This window comes from Zophobas morio, unplaced genomic scaffold, assembly GCF_036711695.1.
Source record: "Zophobas morio isolate AGI-343-1 ecotype UQ-CSIRO unplaced genomic scaffold, CSIRO_AGI_Zmor_V1 ptg000004l, whole genome shotgun sequence".
NCBI lineage: Eukaryota > Metazoa > Arthropoda > Insecta > Coleoptera > Tenebrionidae > Zophobas > Zophobas morio.
Window position 1 is genome coordinate 18,568,346 of NW_026972109.1, and position 21,793 is coordinate 18,590,138.

At 33.6% G+C, this 21,793-nt stretch overlaps 1 protein-coding gene across 1 annotated transcript; it reads left to right on the top strand.

Moving 5' to 3' along the window:
- Positions 1 to 67: 67 nt before the first annotated feature.
- LOC135144562 (tetratricopeptide repeat protein 8) lies at positions 68 to 21,512 on the top strand. Its single transcript, XM_064076587.1, has 5 exons — positions 68 to 336; positions 15,640 to 16,109; positions 16,164 to 16,398; positions 21,021 to 21,195; positions 21,247 to 21,512. Exons 1-5 carry the CDS (start codon positions 68 to 70, stop codon positions 21,454 to 21,456), a joined length of 1,359 nt encoding a protein of 452 aa, XP_063932657.1. The 3' UTR covers positions 21,457 to 21,512.
- Positions 21,513 to 21,793: the final 281 nt, after the last annotated feature.

Genomic DNA, 21,793 nt, shown 5'->3' on the forward strand with positions numbered 1-21,793 from the left:
GTTACCATGATTACCACCACGACGAATATACAAACAAAAGTGGCAACTCAGCGCGATTCTGGTAAAAATGGATCCGATGTATTTAGCTTTGAGTTTATTTCGGAGAAAAAAGTACGATAAATGTGCGGAAGTTTGTACGGAAATTTTGGATAAGCAGCCGTTGGATCAAGCGGCTTGGTGTTTGAAGATGAGGGCGCTAACGCAGAGGGTGTATGTGGATGATATCGAAAGTGAAGAACTTATAGAAGGGGATTTCTTGGATGATAATGCTGTTGCTACGGCTCCTAGGCCCGGAACTTCGATTAAGACGGCAATTGCCACTACAGCTGCGGCAAGGTAAGGGAAAAAGTTACCCATGTTATAGTAAGTTTATAAAATCTGCAAATTAAAAAAATATATATCACCATAGATTGTGGTGGTCAAAAAATGAAGGACCTACGTTGTGCTTATTGGTTAGTTATGGTTCAAAATTTTTTGAATTACAATAAATACACTTTTACCACAGAATATACGAAACACTAACAGATTATGCACTTTTTTTAACCAAAACTGTGTTTAAATTTCGACAAAACTTGTGTAATTTTTATGGTGAAAACTCTGAACTACACCCATTTCGTTTACTTCAGTTTTTCGTTATGTTTTAACTGAAAAAAGTTTCCATACATATTTGGTTACCTGCATTATTTATTGTTAGTTTTCAATGGATTAAAATTATAATCATTAGAGTGGAACGCTAGACGACAGGCAAGTTTGAATTAGACGCCATTTGTTTCCCCTAAACGCAACCAACAATTCTTCCTAAAATCTACCTGAACTAAGATGAAATTTCTTAGTAACTTTTCAGTGTCCAGTTATTAAGAAATTTCTGGTAAAGACAGTTATCGGACATGGGTCATAAAACCATCGTAAGCTGACACTGAAAAGTATTAATAATAATTTATGACAACAGACCTTCAACGCAGAATAACCATTTTCCGAATTTTTTAGAAGTATGTATTAAATAAAGCAAATTGTTGCTTTGTGTACTGATTTATGTAAAAAAGGACACTTCAATGAAATAAGTTTCTATATTTAAAGAAAAGAACAAATTTTAATGAGTCTCTAAAAATGGTCACCAATGTGAACTAGGTAGACTTTTATTTATTAAGTCTTTATTAAGAAAAAAAATAGATATTTAATATTTTGCTGTTGTTAATATGTATAGTTCTAAGTGCATTTTTTTTTAAGAATGTGAATAAAATTCACTGCTCTTCCTACTTTTTATTGGCAGAAATTCTTTTGATTTTCTTTAAAAAAAAAAGAATTATAATAAACCAAAAGTTTTAAATCGAAACAAGAATTTTTTGAGATAATATTTTAAACCATACAGTAGTGATTTTTTTAATAAAAATTAATCTTTATTTAATGCATTTATTACGGGTAGATTTTAGATGGGAAGTAATTTTTTTTTCCACTAGTAGCATTACAATGGCTAATTGTCGACTTGTCTAGAGGTCTGTAATTTGGAAAATTGTGAACCTTGGTCAATAATGTAAACGTGAAGTTGGCCACCTAATGTGACAACTGTCCACAACTGTCAGAAAAACTGAGACATAACCTGAAAACGATCATTTTGGAAAATTTGCTTTTAAATTATGCCCTGGAATGATTTCCAAACCCTGAATTGATTATAAATTGAGGATAAATTGGTGAAACAAAGTTGATGAAGTTGATGGGAGTGAAAATGAAGTTTACGGGACTGAAACTGAATCATGGTTCCGATTTGGTTTGACTTGATTTGCCGTAGATGAGCTTTGGACGATTTCGGCGATTTTTTTTTTTTATTGAAGATCGAGCCGTCGTTGTATCCTTCTGCTATGCTGGAGGATTTCCATTCCCCGTGTCGCTTTAACGATAAAAGGTCCATACCTTTTTCAGCCAAATTTGTCGCGGTCGCGTAAGTACGACGGAATGAGGAGGGGTACATGATGGTTCACTTTACAACATTTTTCACACAAAAATTTATTAAAAACGGGAAATATGGAGGAAATTAAAACAAAAGTTCTGGACCATTTCTGGATTGTCAAAAAATAATAAAATTCCAAAGCTTACTAAAATGACGTGAGTACACATTTTTATTGATGCACTTCAGAAAAAACATTTTGAAAATTCGCAAACCTCAAATGGGCTACTAGTGGAAAAAATAGTATATTAACCACGTTTGTGAAGCCAATTCTAGACCTCGCGCTTTAGAGCCCTCGACGCTGCGCGTCTCAGGTTCTAATTTGCGCTCGGTCTAGAATGTCTGTCTTCACAACCTTAGTTAATAATATACTATTATTAACCGATCAATCTAATCCAATGAGCAGTCGAAAAAATTGACGAATGTTAACAATTTGAAAATAACACAATACAAAACCTCGAAATGAAATGAATAAAAATTAACATAACGTTATTTCGTTATTTGTGTCTGGTGAAATGGTGAAACATGTGCCAGATTATTTTATTGTTTTTAATTTTCATTTTCTTCGTCATTGACTTCATATTAATAATTTGTTACATATTAGTTCTTTTCCACATATGTATCTGACTATAAAACCGAATGCTCTGAATTCTTGAAAACGTTTTAAGGTTGTCGTAAGCGTGGTAAAAGGTTAATCAAAATGTATACCTTTATCTCCTCCTATAAAACTAAGGCGTCAAAATTTTGCTGATAAATGTTTAAGTTCTATAGAATGTGTATGTTACTCCTGCAGTTGTGGTTTATGAATCCGTGTCGAGTTCTTACCCTAGACATCCAGATTTCTAGAAAAAAGTATAACAATATTATATGGTTTATAAATTCATGTTCAGTTTTAACCCTCGACATCCAATTTTTTGGAAAAAAAATCAAAACTGTAGCAACATTTTACGATTTAACTTTGAAAGTGCAAAACCGAATGCTGTGGAATCTTGCAAACGTTTTAAGTTAATCAGGAACATGGTAACTTGTTCATGAAACAAAAAATACTATTCATCAATGAAACAAATTTGTTTCAGACATTTTTTGTAAACAAATAAGTCGCTACGGTTATGGTTTAAATCTATATTAATAAAAATGAATCGCCGAAATGTATGTACGCTCATAACTTCAGAACGACTGCACCGAATTGGACGATTCTTTTTTTTACGTGTACCTTATTGTCAGGACAAGGTTTATATGTAAAAAAAATTATAAAAAATAAGACGGCTAAAAGATTAAAAAAATTTAAAAGTTTTGCATGGGAATCGCCACTTCGAATGAATTTGAATAGTTGGCGTTCCTGACGGACCTGTCGCCTAACTGACGTGTCATACAAAACTATTCCTTCCGTGCGATTGTGAAAAAAGTATTATTGCATTTCAAATCGTTGTTTGTTTTTTCGTAAAAAAAACGTCGTTTATTTTAAGAAAAGTCTTAGTTAAAGTGAATTTAGTTACACATTGCGAAAGTGTCTTATTTATTAATTTTGATCTGGCATTTTATTTACCTATGTTCACTTTGTTGGTTTCGACAAAACTTCAAACTTTACCGTTATTCAAGGATTTAATTTGAAGTTTTCAATATTTTAAAATTCTCAAGACAAAATTTACAGATTTGATTGACTGTGAAAATAATTCTGTGTCGTTTTATGAAGTTCATTACAATGCCGAGAAGACGACAAGCTGACATAAGTCCACGAAGTCAATCAAATGTGCGACGAACTACCTAAGGTGCAAATCGCGATGATTTATTTCAAGGGTAATTCGGATACGGAAGTTGATCAGCGTTATGCTCATAATCAACATCATAATCAAACATTGAAGCGAAACATTGGACAGTATGAATAAAACTGAGTAGATACTCATATTCGAAGTACGAAGTACCTACTTCATTATTACTCTTATATACCTGAGCATCTACCCGATGTACTGTGTATCTACTTGCAAACATTGTATCTCCCCGGACACAAATTGAACATTTACGCGTTTTGTGAGCATTTAATCTAAAAATGAGCATCGGCGTGGCAAATGACTATTTGTCCTTCCTTATAAATGATAAATTAAAGGTAATATATTTTTTTTTCCTTAAGAATATAGAGTTAACAAAGTTAATTGAGTTACGAAAGTCTCTTTTGCTCCACGTTGGCCATCAACGAGCGATTTTCATGATTTTTGTGTAACTTTGCTGGTTTTGAATTTGAATTTTCTGTCCTCGATAGTTGATGCTCAGCAAGAACCACGGGAAGGTCTGGAGCAGATCTCGCTAGGAAAGGAGAGGGCTAGGAATTGTTAATGAGGGATAGAACGTTATACAGTACAATACAACGGAAATACAATACAGGTACCTACAATCTAGCTACAATACAGAATACACTACAGATACAGATACAGATACAATTCAGATACAATACAAATGCAAAGTTAGTACCCAATACACCACCGGAAGAAATTGCACCAAAAATTGAGAATGTTGCAAAATGAAAACCCAAGCAAGCACACCGATGGAACTCGGGACGAAATCTATTGGTCGCAGCGCTCACACGCCCAAGGGAGAACGCAGCCGCATAAATCCAAGGTCGTCTTACCTCATTCTCAAAGAACGATGCAACCCAGCGTCTAAGAACCCCCCCCGGGCCAAAGCGTCTGACGACATGGAGAATTCAAACCCGGAACCAAAGAATGCACTGTTGCAAAATTAATACCCAAGCAAACACACCGATGGAACTCGAAAGGAAATCTATAGGTCGCAGCGCTCACACGCCCAAGGGAGAAAGCAGCCGCATAGATGCAGGGCCGACTGACCTCATCCGTTTAGGATGATGAACCTCATCCGTTTAGGATGATGAACCTCATCCGTTTAGGATGATGACTCAGCGTCTAAGGGCCAACAGAACCCCCCCAGGCCAGAGCGTCTGACGACATGGAGAATTCAGTCTCGGAACCAAAGAATGCACTGTTGCAAAATTAAAACCCAAGCAAATGCACCATGAAAACAAAGCATTTGCACCACTGGAGCTAAATTGGCAAGACCCAAGTTAAGTTAGTAACACATACAATATACAGTACAAAATGCTTCAATTACAAAAGTTACAATATACAAATTTCTCCACGTTTGCCAATAAAGAGCGATGACTGTGCTCGCTCGTTGCTGTTGCCCAGCAAGAACCAAACAATACGAGGAGGTCTGGAGTGCGTCTTGCCATTAAAAGAGAGGACTAGGGTTTGATAACATGGGTGAAGGACACCGTATTTTGTAAATTTGGACGCCGTAGTTTAAAAATGATGGATACGGTATTTTGTGAATTATGAACGCTGCACTTTGTATATTCCAAAGCCGTACTTTATCAGTCCTGAATGCATGTTATTAACAACATATTTCAAAAAAAATCGGGCATTTTTGGAAACATATCCACTTTCCTTCGTGTTCACAGCACTTAACACAAAACATTTTCGCTAATATTTATTAACAATAAATTAGAAATTCGCGAACACGTGCTACTTTTAAGCCAAAACGGAGCTCCAGTGTTGCTGCTACCAGACCGGAATCAAAACTACACACAGAGGATGGAAAAATTGACCTTTTATCAGGTAGCTCACGTGACAGTGACGTCATCGTACGTCACGATGAGATTGCAAAAATTATTTTTCATATTTTAGATCAGAAATTGTACATTTTCGGGGTTAATTTAACAATGTTTAAACAAACTAATTTGTTTTTGCTAACCTCGTGTTCTTAGGAAGATGGATTTCGGTTTAATTATCATATATTGATAGTTATCATATTTGAACATTATGAATTCTATTAATTATGTTTAAATTTTATTTAATTATATCGCGAAAATGTATAGCTTCGTCCCACCAACTTCAATCGTTTCGGAAATGTATCCAAAATGTAAACATTGTCGACCAAACGAATCATGGAATCCGATAAATTAAAACTGAAGTCGTACTTACCCTGTTTTCGGTCTTTTTCGGAAAAATATTCATTTTCGTCCGTGTTCACAGCACCAACACAACAAATTTTCCTTAATATGTATTAATAATAAAATTGAAATTCGCTAAAACGTTCCACTTTTACGCCAAAATGACGCGACGATCTTGCCGCCATCAAACAGAAATTAATACTGAACACAAAGGACCGTAAAACGTGACCTTTATACAGGTAGCTCACCTGACATTGACGTCATCGTACGTCACCATGAGACTGCAAAAATTATTTTTCATATTTTGGCCGGGAAAATGCACATTTTCGGGGATAATTTAACAATGTTTAAACAAATTGATTTGTTTTTAATAATTTCGGGCTTTTAGGACAACGAGTTTCGGTTTAATTATCATATATATTTATGCTTATCATATTTAAACATTATAAGTGATATTAATTATGTTTAAAATTTATTTATTTATATCGTGAAAATGTATAGCTTTTATCAACCGATTTCAATCCTTTCGAAAATGTCCCCAAAATTTAAACAAAGTCGAGCGAACGAATCACGGAATCCGATAAATTAAAACTGAAGTCGTACTTACCCTGTTTTCCGTCTTTTTCGGAAAAATATCCATTTTCGTTCGTGTTCACAACACTAACACAACATACTTTCCGCAATATTTATTAATAATAAAGTAGAAATTCGCTAAAACGCCCCACTTTTACACCAAAACGACGCGACGATCTTGCCGCCATCAAACAGAAATTAATACTGAACACAAAGGACCGCGAAACGTGACCTTCGGACAGGTAGCTCAGGTGACAGTGACGTCATCGTACGTCACGATGAGATTGCAAAAATTATTTTTCATATTTTGGCCGGGAAAATGCACATTTTCGGGGATAATTTAACAATGTTTAAACAAATTGATTTGTTTTTAATAATTTCGGGCTTTTAGGACAACGAGTTTCGGTTTAATTATCATATATATTTATGCTTATCATATTTAAACATTATAAGTGATATTAATTATGTTTAAAATTTATTATAGTAGCCTGCATAGATATTGTAGCCGTCCATAGAGTCGAAATTTGCGATTAAAAATAAAATAAAACCGGTTCAAACGGAGCCGACGACGGCTTGCAAGTCCTGTCACTACGGCACGCGTCGCATTACACAGGGGTGTATTTAAGACCGATTGCACAAAATCTTAGGGTCACTGTAATCTTACTATTTTCTATCTACGACAAACGATTTGTCATACAGCTACGAAACCGACGATCTAGAGAAAGATGGAAGTTTGAAAATGTATTTCAACAAGTGTAATAACCGTTTGGTGCAACGCAATTGGTTCAAGCAAAGTAAAATATGACAGGAAACAAACAGTCCACGTGGACTAGTTTATAGCCGTGTTTGCTGCTAAGATGACCGGGTTTTTCGCTCCACCTACCTTCGCAACGATGAATATACCATACCACAACTTGTGTACAGTGAACAGAGCTTTGTTTTTATTGACGAGATTGAGCTAAGAAATGAAACAGATTATACCATAACGGAAAAGATGACATTTAATATTAAATACGTCTCTGTGCAACGTGTGCCAGAGTGACGTCACAATTTGCAAGCCACCGTCGGCTCCGTTTGAACCGGTTTTATTTTATTTTTATTCGCAAATTTCGACTCTATGGACGACTACAATATCTATGCAGGCTACTATAATTTATATCATGCAAATGTATAGCTTTGATCAACCGACTTCAATCGTTTCGAAAATTTTCCCAAAATTTAAACATTGTCGAGTGAAGGAATCACGGAATCCGATAAATTAAAACTGAAGTCGTAAGATAATTAGCTTTTATTTATGCATAAATTGTGCAGTGCGTTCTTTCTAACACTGACCATAGAGATTCCCAACTCAAGGTGTCTACCCCATACTAACTTATACTTTGGTGACTCGATTTTTGCCTTGATGGTTGAACACTGTCACTGTTTTCCGTTTTTGTTGTATCGAGATACTACTTGAGCATCAACTGTTACCTACTGAAGTATTAGCATCATCTAGAAAAAATAGAAATATTTTGATTTGATATTCGAGTAGATACTTCGTATTTCGAGTATGAGCATCTACTGAGTTTTATTTATATCAACCATTGTCAAAAATTTGATCGAACGTTGTTTCGACAGAACTTCCTTCGCACCAAAAGTATAATGAAACATATTCAGCATTTTCGAGTTGAGTCTTTTCTTCACACAATTTTGTGATGACCTAATCAACATTTACGATCAACACGTATACCACCTTGGATTGGTGCAGTGTAATACTAAAAATAACTGTATTGTATTCCCAAAATTATCTGGGAAAATCGAGTGGGCCGTTCCATCATTTTTTTGGGGGGAATAAGTAAATATTCTTAACAATTTACCATGCTTACAATAACTTTAAAACGTCTGCAAGATCTCAAAGAAGTCATTTCTTCAACTCTTGAGTTATTCTCTAAAATAAATTGAATGATCCATACATTTTTTGGAGTGACTGTAAAAACAAATCTAAAAAATATGAATTCAATGATAAATTACGAAAATATACTGATGATGTTTTGCACATTTTAGATAGGATTTGTTCGGCAAAATCTTGAGATGACGTCATCAAGTTTTTGGGCTTGATAAACAGATATATTTTGATTAAAAACCTACCATGTCAAACAGTAACTTCAAAACGTCTGCAATATTTCAAAATTCAGTTTTGCAATTCTTGATTCAATCAATAAAATAAATTGACTCAATGATTAATTTTTTTGAGACACCCCCTATAAGCAAAACCAAAAATTATGAATGGAATGATAAATCACAAGTATAGTCTCATCCTATCTTGGACATTTTAGAGAGGATTCATTTGGCAAAATTTTGGGCTGACGTCATCAATTTTTTGGAGGGGATAAGTAAATATATTTTCAATAAAAATTTATTATGCTTATCATATGTTTAAAACATCTGCAAGATTCCAAAGCATTCGGTTTTGTAGATTCAAAATTAAATTGTAGGTGAAACGAAGTTCACGGGGCCAGCTAGTATATCATATAATTCTGACATGGAAACTCGAAGTTACTGGACGGATGGCTTTTATTAAACACTTGTTTTCTGGGATCAGTAGTAAATCGTAGCTGTTGATACGTGTTAAACAATGGCTATATAGTTTTATTGCTAACAACACAAAATATAAATTAAAAATGTATTTACACACGTCCAAAAACAAAAAACATACATTATTAATTTACCGTGGAGTAAAAATATTAACAATTATATATTAACTCCAAATCTACTAGTTTCTACTATAATAATAATCGGTACGGTAGCATTCATTCTGCCGTACGACTTTTATAAAATCGACTTATTTGTCCTAAATTAGAAAAATCAGTCGAGAACGCCAATAATTATTTGATGGTAAATGAGTGTTGGATTGAGTGGGACTCTGTGGTATTGTATGCAGATGTTGTTTGGGTATTCGTATTATTACTATTATTATTTTCAATTTTGCCGGCGACATTGGCGTTTTGAAAAAATTATGTTGTTTTTGGAATTTTGATGACGCTACTAAGAAAAATAAAGCTAGTAAAAAAATTGGGGAATATTATTTTGACAGAACTTCCCTCGCTTTTGAAGTATATATAAATAAAATTAGATTTTGCTACTTTTGTTTTGTGATAACTGTTAACGTCTATAAAATGGCGTAATTAACATTCTTGCAACTCCTTCGTTTTTAAATACAGCAGATAACTGACGGGAAAAATATAGACATTCTTAATTTCTCAGTATATGCTTAACTTCGACTGTCTATGTTTATTCTTCGTCCGAATTCGACTTTTAGCATGTTCAGATTACAAGCATCAGCGGTGAAAAGAAAATGAAATTTGGTTGATTTTGTGTAGTCAACGCATAGGAAAGGACAGAAAATAATCTTAAAATATCTTCATGATTTCACAGCATTCGGTTTTTGCAATTTCAAAGTTAAATTATAAAATATTGTTATAAAATGTTAATTTTTTCTCCAAAAATCTGCATCCTCAGAGTAATAAGTCAACACGGATTCATAAATCACACATACAGGACTATGTTATTTTATAAAATTTAAAGAACATTTATTCGGTATAATTTTAAGATGCCGTCATCATTTTTTGGGACGACCTTAATCGAAAAAATTTTTATTAACGATTTATCATTTTAGAATCTTAAAACGTTTGTAATATTTCACTACATTCGCTTTTGCCATTTTAAAGTGAAATTGTAAAATACAATTTTGATTTTTTTCCCCAATAATCTCGATGTCTAGGGGAAAAACTCAACACGGATTCTAAATTACACATACATGGAGTATGTAATTCTGAAAAATTTAAAGAACATTTGATCTGCAAAATTATGAATTAAAGTCATCATCTTTTAGGAGGCCATAAACGAAAAAAAAAATTATTAACGATTTACCAAGCTTACGGTAGTCTTAAAAAGGTTACAAGTTTTCAAAATTACATTGTAAAATGTTGTTATAAAATTTTGATTTTTTTTCTCAAAATCCTGAATGACTAGAGTGAAAACTCGGCAAATTAGTAGTAAGTAAAATGGTACGTTTCACCTCACATTTTGTTTTTTAATTTATTATAAGGTGTTTTATCATTTGTTTTTAAGAAAACAAGTTTTTACGTTGAAGGGTTTTTTTTTCAATTGTTTTGTAAAAATCTCAAAGTCAGCGGTTTCCAGGTATTAGAAATTCACAAGTTTTTAAAACATAACCTTAAAAATCGGGTGAAATATTAAAAAATGCATTAAAAAACTTCACGACAAAAATTGGCTTTTTTTATTAAAAAAAAAAACAATAAAAAAACTTTAATGTCAAAATTGCCCTGCTTGCTTAAAAAAATGATACAGTACCTTAAAATAGATGAAAATAGAGGTAAAAAAAATTGGTCTAAAGAGTTTAGACAGTACTTCCCTCGCTGTCGGAAACTTGACGACTGCATGCCTATTGTGTTTTTTTTTCTCATTACATTTTTGTAGTGGGAATTTAAAAAAAAATTGTGATGACGTCATCAACATTTTTGCAAGGACACGTATATCAGTTGGGATAGATGTAGTGTAATACTAAGAATAAAATTATTGTATTCCCAAATTTTCGGGAAAATGAATTGGGTCGTTTTGAATATTGATTTCTTATAATCAATAAAATAACGAAACAATTTACTCACGTATACGGCGCCGGTGTGTAATATCTAGAGAGCGGATTTCTGTCGGGCTAGGCAAGGCCAAACTCGGTACGGCTCGTACGGGATGCGAATTCATTGCGGTTGCGGACTGCACTTCGTTTATTTGAGATTAGAATAACGCTGTTTCGTTGCACTCTGCTGTTAATTCCCGTTCTCATTTACTTAGCCGTTTGATTAATAAATCGTTAATTATATTTATGGAATTAGTACTGATTAAATTCAGTGATTATCTATCACCCGCTACTGAGTCCCGGCGATCCAGCGCGTCCCCACCTATAATCGTGACGTAGCCCGACAAAAATCCGCTGTCTAGTAATATGAAAGGCAACTGAAAATCGTTTATGTATAAACATTCTTAATTTAAGATGATAAGCGTAACAGCATACGTGAGAGTCAAACAGAGAAACTGTAAACAAAACGACCATCGGTTTTATTGCTTCGACTTCCGCTTATTATATGAAACATTGGGTTTTATTTTAATTCTTGACGGTGAAATTCACAATTGGTTGATTATAAACATGTCTATTTCACATTCGCGGAACCAAGTAAGCGCATAAAACAAATGCAGGTCTGTAATGTTAAAGTCGATGTAAATAAGCGTACTACCCTTATGTTTCAACCGAGTTTTTCCTTTAACAAATTTTGTGTCTACCAAATTGGGTTGGTTGGGGTGTAATACTAATAATAAGTGTTGCCTTTAATTTAATCAATAAAATAAATTGACTTCATTAATTTTTTTGAACCACCTCTTAAGAAAATCTAAAAAATATGAATGGAATGATAAATCACAAGTACAAACTCATCATATTTTTTGCATTTTAGATAGGATTTATTCAGCAAAATTTAAGGGTGACGTCATCAATTTTTTTAGGAGGGATGAACAAATACATTTTGAACAAAAGTTTACCATGCTTATAATAACTTTAAAATATTCCCAAGATTTCAAAGCATTCGGTATTGTAATTCCTGATTAAATCGATAAAATAAATTCACGCCTTCATTAATTTTTTTGAGTCACCCTGCATATGCAAATCCAAAAATAGGAATGGAATGATAAATCACAAGTACAGACTCATCATATTTTGTACATTTTAGATACGATTTATTCGGCAAACTTTCGAGCTGACGTCATCAATTTTTTGGAGGGGATAAGCAAATATATTTTGACTAAACATTTATTATGCTCTTTATAACCTTAAAACATCTGCAAGATTTCAAAGCATTCGGTTTTGTAGTTTCTGAGTAAATCAGTAAAATAAATTTACGCATTCATTAATTTTTTTGAGTCACCCTGTATATGCAAATCCAAAAAATATGAATGGAGTGATAGATCACAAGTACAGACTCATCATATTTTGTACATTTTAGATATGATTTATTCCACAAACTTTTGAGCTGACGTCATCAAGTTTTTGGAGGGGATAAGCAAATATTTTTTGACTAAAGATTTATGATGCTCTTTATAGCCTTAAAACATCTACAACATTTCAAAGCATTCTGGTTAGCAGATTAAAAATTAAATTTCAAAATGTTGTTTTATAATTTTGATTTTTTTTCCAAAAATCTGGACATTTCGGGTGAAAAGTCGATTCGGAGTTGTAAACTACATGTGTAGGACTATGTTATTTTATACAATTGAAAACCCATTTACTACGTACAATTTTGAAGTGACGTCATCGCATTAGTGGTGGGGATGATTAGACAAATTTTGGTTAACGTTTTACCATCTACATGATATTCTTAATATAAGTACAAAATTTCACAACAATCGGTCGAGTACTTTCGGAGATTATCTGTCTAATAAAAATCCGGGACGGCAGACGGACAGACGGACAGACGGACGGACAGACGGACAGACGGACAGACGGACAGACGGACAGACGGACAGACAGACGGACAGACAGACGGAAATGGGAGACCTATTTCTTCGTCTTCTAGGGGTCATGAAAGATCGAGAAAACGTAAAAGTAGAGAGTCGGCCGACGGACTCGATTACAATACTTCCTTTGCTTACGCTCGGGAAGTAAAAATAACTTAAATCGATAAATAAAATGTGGGGTGAAACATTTTACTTTCTACTGATTTCAATTTAAAAATTTCATCTAAAACGTTCGATAATCCAATCTTTAAACCAGAGTCATTCAGATGAAATATATATTAAAGAACATTTATTCGGCAAAATTCTAAAATGATGTCATTATTGTTTTAGAGGGATAAAAACGAAAAAAATTTGATTCACAATTTACCAGGGATATGATACGATAACCTTAAAACGTTTGCAAAATTTCAGCGCATTCGGTTTTCAGAAGTTAAATTGCAAGATGTTGCAACTTTGATTTTTTCTCAAAAAATCTGGATGTCTAGGATAAAAACTTAACAGGGGTTCATAAACCACATATGGAGGAGTATCTTATTTTATGAATTTTAAATTATATTTACTATTGTAAATTTTGGAGAGGACGTCAACAAATTGTTGGTAGGGATGATTAACCAAATTTTGATTAGCATTTCACCGTCTACACGATAATCGTAATCCACATATAAAATTTGACAACTGGTTCAGTAAGATTCTGCCTGAATCACTAATTTTCCACTCATTCGACGTATTTTGAATTATTTTATGGCAAATTTTGATTTTTTCAGACATTATTATTTAAATAAATTGTACTACTAACAATTAATTACTTAATACGACAGGAAGTACAGGAACCTTTAAAATACGTTACGTTGTCCGTGTGAGGATTTTCAAGTGATTCTATGATATTTAATACATAAAAAAAGGAAAATACAGAAGACAATGGTGTTTTTTTACGATACGTTTCTGGTACTTTTTTTTGTTGGTTAAACTGTTTTCAAGGGCTTAGAATATGATTAAATATCTGCAGTTTGATGCATAATACAGAATTCTAAATCCACAGTCCTGGTAAACTAATGGTGCAGTTTTGGTTGCAGCCGTTGTGGCTCAAGAATCGACGTCTTACATCTAGGAAAAACTCTGGTCTGACTAGTTGTGGTTATTCTTCAAATAATGATAAATAAATGTAGGATGACGTATCCATTTTAACAGTATGTCTATGTCATCGGTGTTAATTTGCTATTTACAGACTGCAATACTTGTAATTGCAAATTATATTCAGAATTTTTTTTATATAAAATGTTATTATTGTTCACTGAGAAGATAAGATTTAAGAATAAAATCACACATATAGTGATTGGTTATATGAGAAGCCTAACTGAGTTTAACTGGTTGCATACTATTTAAACTTTGACCACAGTATACATATCAATCAGTAGAGACAACTCGCAATTTTTACTGACCCGTTTTCATGGGTGGTCGTTTGTCTTGTGACCGTATGAGGGCGCGCAACGCAAGGTACGTCACTTTCTTACACATTGGGACATTGAACTGCGGTACTTTGGTTATCTAGTGACTTTAATGTGAAATATTTGAAATTTGGCAGTTTAGTTGCATTGGTTTTGATGGTTTAAGGTTGATCTTCCTGTGTAATTTACAGTTAAGTGTAATTTTCACAGAGACATTTTAAAAAGCGTTCTTCACGTTTTCATAGGACCATTGTTTACTGTTTAATTTTTTTTGTAAATAATTAAATGTACATATATTAGCGTTTTCTAATAACGTTGAATTTTACAACCATTTACAGCCATCATGAAAAAGAAATTAATGAAATGTAAAATCATAATCAGAGAAGCGGGCCACATCTAAATTTCAACACGGCATCTTTGTTATAGGGGGCTTAATTAATTATTTATTATAATAGACTGTGTGGTTTCTAAGATCAACTAGTTACAAAATGTTATTGTTATTACACTATTTTTAAGTCTTTTCCAAAAATTCATTTGCATAAAGTGTAGTAAATTGTGTACACGAATCGATTTTAAAATGAAGCGTTTGTGATCCTTTTTAAATTGGGTGCCGACATCTAGAAATATTTTGGGCAACGACCACCGATGACGGCTTAAAAATCGAGTCAGAAAGATCAAAGGCGCCGACACGAGTTGTCCCTACTGATTGATGTCTACCTATACTGTGCTTTGACACAGACCCTTAATAATAAAAATCACATAAAACACTTCCTCGTAAAAATTTCAAAAAATATGGAAATCCGCTTCTGTGTTATTTGCTCTAAAGTGACTTGAAAGTTAAACGTTAGGTAAATGAAAATGCATTATGTATATAAATAATCTTTTCATTTTATTGCCATACAAATTTTTTCTTCTCCCTAATACATATATAGTTCTCAAATAAAAATTTAACAAAGCACTGATGGTGTAACCGGTAGTAATTGACAATATTTTGTAATCCGAACCTGCAACGTTAATAAATCTTCTAGACACTGACTGAAATGTTTCTGAACTTGACCATTTTAAGTTGAAATAAGTAAGTATATCGAGTTTTTAAATTCTAGTTTTAGATTTCTTAGAACCGAAAACCCTCCAGCTTATTTAATTTGTTGTAGTTCTAGACCTCGAACTTCCACCGGCCGTCCAATTTCAGGAGTTGCCCGCCCAGGTACCCAAATGCGCCCCGGCTCCGCCCTCGATCGCCTAAAGACCGCCCGCCCCATCACCGGCCAATCAGCTCGCGCCATCCGCTTAGGCACCGCCGCTATGTACTCCCACAAGGAGGGTCCCTTCATCCAAGTATCCCGCCTCAACATCGCCAAGTACGCCAAAAACCAAAACCTCAACAAACCCCTCTTCGAGTACCTATTCTACCACGAAGGCGACGTTCGCAACGCCATGGAGCTCGCAGTGCAAGCCACGCAATCCTGCGATTTTCAAGATTGGTGGTGGAAGGTTCAACTATCTAAATGTTACATAGTTTTGAATTTGATTAGAGATGCCGAACAACAAATGCGAAGTGCTCTAAAACAACACTACCACGTCGAGACTTTCATCAGGCTGACTAGAATTTACCTGCGATTGGGTAACTAAAGTGTTAATTTATAAAGGTTAATTGAGTGAAGCGCAAAAATTGTAGACCAACCTCTTTCCGCCGTGGAAATATGCAGAGCCGGTCTTGAGATTTTTCCCAATGATGTTTCAATCATGACTGAACTGGCAAGGCTTTATGAAACCTTAAACGAGACGACGTCTTCGGTTAGGTATTACAGGAGCATTGTGATCGAAGATGCGATGAATACTGAGGCGATTGCGTGTATAGGAATGTATCACTTTTACAATAATCAACCAGAATTGGCATTACGATATTACAGGTCTGTATAAAATCATTTCATACATACAACACAAAAGGTCATTACCATTTGAATTTTTTTCATATAGACAGTTTTCTGTCTAAACTTACCCAATGTTCTTTTCAGTTACAAGACAAAGAGAAAGATTTCAGGTAAAAACTAGGTCAGAAACTTTTACATCTTCTACCAGAATTCTTTGTCGAAAATTTTGCTCATTCTGAAATCTTTACCCTTTGTTCACTGCCCGAGCTGTATTTCAAAAGCATTTCAAAAACAAAATGGTGGAACGCATTCCTAAGTACCTACAAAATAGTGAAAAATAGTAAAAACATTTAAAATGTTACAGAAATCGAAGTACTCGAATAAACCGCTTATCTATTTTTTATTATTGCTTGGAGAGTGACATAAAGTCCATAATTAAATACGACATCAAAAATTGTACTTAATTGTAATTTTTTTCATTATGTAAATTAAAAATTCCAATACAAAATGGTCTTTGCACCCATATTAAAATCACTGTACAATTTCTGATTGAACGGGAATTTTACGACTACACGCACTATAGACATGGGACAAAGTACTATGTGCATTCTGTCATTATACAAATGAAACAATAATTCAAAATATCAAAGGAACAAAAACATATCGTCTAACTTGATTTACTCCACCATATCACGTCGAATTGTTCGTAATGAGGATTACAGAATGATTAAAACTCAGAATTTAATCAACTAGCTTCGGTACGTTTAGCTTCCATAGTTTATGCAGTACTTTGGTAGGTACTTATTTGACCACGACTGGTTTCTTGTAGCTATAGATGGAGTATTGATGAGACGTAGTTGGTTGATAACATTGTTGCTAGGCGAGCACCTGTTTTTGAAGTGCGCGTTGTCTATGCCTTTTTTGTGTAAGTATACGTTGATACGCGTATTTCTTGAAACTGACAGCGGAGCTGCTTTTCTTTATTTGTAGGTGGTGCGCATTTAAACTGTTTTTGGGATATTACAATGTGCTTTTACTGTCAGTAATTTAATTCAGTTTTAGGAGAATCATACATTTATATTGCTAATCTCAAGTAATTCAACTTTATTGGTTGTTATAAGTATTTCGAGAAGTTTGAACAGCTGCAAATTTGTAAAAATTGTTTTGTGGACGAAAACAGTGTCTTTGTCTTTTTCACATTTGACGTGATGCGATTGATCCAGAAAATTAATTAATTATAATTCAAAAGTTCCTTTTCAGGAGAAACATAAAATAGTGATTACGTGAGTTACGCGTAACCAAGCCATCGTGAGACGTTTTGTACTTTACAAAGATCTTGGAGAAAACATTCGAATAGATTTCGTACATTTTGCTAGTGAAGAAATTAAAACTGTACAATACATTTATCATCCGTATTAATAATTGGATGAAGCTGTCCCAAAATTTCATAAAATAACATACTTCTATACGCGTAGTTTATGGGTTCGCCTTTACGTTTTACTCTTGACATCCAAAAAATAAAAAATGTATAACAACGTTATAAAATACTACAAAAAAATGCGACTAAAAGAAAGGACTCAAAAAAGGTGGCAAAAACAGGTCACAAGAAATGAGAACAAAAAAAAAAACGACAAAAAAAGTCTTTAAAAAAATGCAACAAAAGCAGAGAACAAAAAATAATATAGAAAAAGGCGACTTCAAACAGTAACAGAAAAACAGAAAAATGACAAAAAAGGCGAATACCAGAGAAAAAAAAAATAAAAAGGGCCTAAAAAAGACAAAGAAATGACAAAAAAGAAAATAATAAACGGATAAAAGTTCACAAAAAAGGTGGTAACAAATGCGAAAACAAAAGACCTAAAAAAATAAAATAAAATCCGCAGAAAGAGCCACAATAAAAACTCATTAGGAACAGGGAGCACAAAATGTGACAAAAGACTGCGAAAGAATCAAAAAGGAGAAAAAACTATAAAAAGTCCAAAAAGAAAATAAGAAAAAAAAAAAGGATGAGAATCAGAAGATCACTATAAAAATTGAACAAAAAGGGGTTCAAAAAGCAACAAAAAACCTACAAAAAGTGACAGAAAACGGCAAAATATCCAATACAGAAAGAAATTCAAAGAGTGACAAAAAAAGAAGACGGCTACAAAAACGGCTAAAATTACGAAAAAAGGTAAACAAAAATAGAGAACTATTCATAAAAAGTGACAAAAATGCTAAAACAGACAATTAACAAAAATCACAAAAATGCGAAAAAAGAATAATAAAGGTGAGAAAAATACAATCTATAAAAAAATGAGAAGGCCAGTACAATAGGTGAATAAAAAAAGGGGTCCAAAAACGCGACAGCAAAAAACATAAAAAAGCAGCAAACTAAGCGGCAAAACAAGATAAAAAAAGATGTCAAAAAATTGATAAAAAAACATTAAAAAAACGAGACAATAAATAGTCAAAGACACTCACGAAAAAAATAGAGAAAAAAAGCGTCAAAAAAGGGCGCTAAAAACGAAGACAAACAAAGCGAGAAAAAAGGGCCCAACAATTCGCGCAATTTCCAAAAAATTCTTTTCTCTGAGAATATCTGTGAACGAACTTCCCTATTTAAAATAATAATAATCAAAAATAAATAATCAATTTTAACTTTAGTGCACCTTTAATGTATTGTTACGTTGATCGGTGATTAAAATCGGCGTGGGTAAAACTCAACAATTTATTTCTTAATAACTCAAATTTACACGACTGATTACACAGCTATTACATACTTATGTACAAAATAATTCCGGCGCAACTTGACTGAATTCGTTCATTGGATTCCTCGCTGACTGAATCAACTCAATAATAATCGTTCCCGATTATTTATTATTATTATCTATTTAAAGCCATACATTCCTCTCGATGGATCGCGAACGCCGCTTCGAGATTTTTCTGGACACCGCAATCGACACTTCCGGTAACCGGCTGCAAACTTGGCTTTATGCGAATGTTGCCTCGCCATCGTAACCGATGATCATCTCCGCACATACTAGAAATCTCATAGGCGTCGTACCGGGGCGGCGTATGGGTTTATTTCGTAACAGTATTATGCTTTAATTACCTACACTACGCCACTTCTCGTTCGAGCCAATATGTTACAAAAACGCATGACAATAAGTCTATTTTTTCATTACAACTAAACCTAGACAATGTCGCTGAGATTCTTTCCTAATCACTTCTATGAGACCAAAAAAGAACGCTTAGAATGCGAACGCAGCGAGCATACCCATTAAAAATAATTCGTTGTTGTCCCTGAGAAACTAAATTACATATTTACAAAAAATGTATTTATCGTCTACAAAAAGTGAATTTTAAAAACAAACATTGCGATTACTAAAGATGAAGAGACTTGAACTTGCTCGCTGTGCTCGTCTTCTAAGGGTGTGTTTTTTAAATGAAGAGATTTTTTATTATTGAACCCAAACCACTTAGTTACGATTCTTTCTTGAACGCTTCGGAGAATATACTTTAAAAAAAGAACGTTTAAAAGGCGAGCACAGCGAGCACGTTCAGGTCTCATTGAAAAATTGGTCTAAAGTTATAAAATAGATTGGCTCATTCATTTTTAAATCACCCCGTATAAGTAATTATAAAAACTATGAACTGATAAACCACAAAATTTTGAGATTATGTCATCAAATTTTTGGGAGGAAATAAATGGATACATTTTTATTAACGATTTATCATGTTTATGATAACCGTTTACGAAATTTCAGAGTACATATTCCGTTTTGCAGTTTTAAAGTGAAATTGCTTTCAGTTTTGATTTTTTTTTTTCCAAAAATCTGGATGTCTCGAACTTACGCTCGGGAAATAAAATCTATTTAATTGTAACCTCATAACTAATTTTCTAATCAATGGTGTATGACCTTACCTTAAAATCAATACATATTATCCAAATAAAAAAACACGTACTTCAGATAAGGAAATCCAAAATGCAAACATTTACGGGAACTGTACCGCATAAATTAGATAATTGATTGTAAATAACTGAATCCATTATCAGAATAAATTGCAAAATATTTAACCAACTTGGATGAACAAACATTTATAATCACTCTGTATAAGGAAAACAACTTTTATTATCGGCAGTAATTAATAACACGTTTTTGCAATTTCAAGTAGCATAAAACACGAGCAGTTATAAAACTTCGTAACTTTTCTTTTTTACGATTTTGGTAAGGAACTACAATTTTTGCTGGATAATCGCTGTAGTATCAAAGATATTTAAGTATTTAAATTAAACTCAAATATATTAAAACTAATTAATTGCTGCATGAGACATAAGCCAGTCTTTTATATTGTAATACAATAAGAGAACAGTTATATAACAATATAGCATTACGATATTTCGTTAAGTTGTGTTAGGATAGCAGATTTATAGCGCTAGTAGATCAAAATTTCATAGTTGTAGTGTTACAATGGTGACGTAAAGCCGGAACTGCAGCCCTGACGTGATATTATTAAATGTTGCACAGTGTTATATCACCTCTCATACTTGTTGTTTACATAATTATAATTACGTTCCCTTTAAACGATTGTCGCCTTTTCTTTGTTAAAGGATCTCTCATTTTCGTTTTAAAAAGGTAACAATAGCCACTAATTTTAATTTTCTTGTAAATCCATAGGCGTGTGCTGGCAATGGGGGCCCATTCAGCGGAATTGTACAACAATTTAGGGCTCTGCTGTTTGTACTCCCAGCAGCTGGACTTAACTCTGGCGTGTTTCCATCGGGCCCTCGACCTAGCCATCGATCCTCTCATCAAAGCCGATGTGTGGTATAATTTGTCCCATTTGGCTTTAGTAAGCTGAAATACTATGATAGTTTTAAAGTGGTAATATTGTAATTTGTAGGCAGCCGGTGATTTGGAGCTGGCTCTGCAATGTCTCAACTTATGTTTATCCTCCGATTCAACGCACGCTTCTGCGTTCAATAATTTAGCAGTTTTGCATCACAAGATGGGCAGAACAAATCTAGCAAAAGCCTATTTTACGTCCGCTAAAGGCTTAGAACCAAATTTATACGAGCCAGGGGTTAATTTGGAATTCTTACAAAACCCTTGAATTATTCACACTGTTACATTGTTTTCTATTAAATATAATGCGGTTGAGCTTGTTTATATATTTTTGCATATTTATGAACCTCGGCTAGGTGGTAACTCACTGCGGGCGTACAAGGAGAAGAAATTAATTGCGTAGGCTCTGTTAAAGGTAATTAATAAATCGTCATTTAAACGTTAGCTTTTAGATAAATTTCAATTATAACAGAAATACACGTTTGTGAGGTGGCATTTCGATTTGAAATTTATTGTCGAATGCGAGACTTGATTGTGTTGAGCGTTTATCGTCATTTAAACGACGATAAATAACAATATTAAAACGGAACTTGGAATATGTGAAA

What these genes read in the sequence shown, in the direction of transcription:
- LOC135144562 (XM_064076587.1), top strand. Translation starts at nt 68, where the DNA reads ATGGATCCGATGTATTTAGCTTTGAGTTTATTTCGGAGAAAAAAGTAC. An exon ending in GCCACTACAGCTGCGGCAAG is followed by an intron (nt 337 to 15,639) that starts GTAAGGGAAAAA and finishes AATTTGTTGTAG; the next exon opens with TTCTAGACCTCGAACTTCCA. An exon ending in TAGAATTTACCTGCGATTGG is followed by an intron (nt 16,110 to 16,163) that starts GTAACTAAAGTG and finishes CAAAAATTGTAG; the next exon opens with ACCAACCTCTTTCCGCCGTG.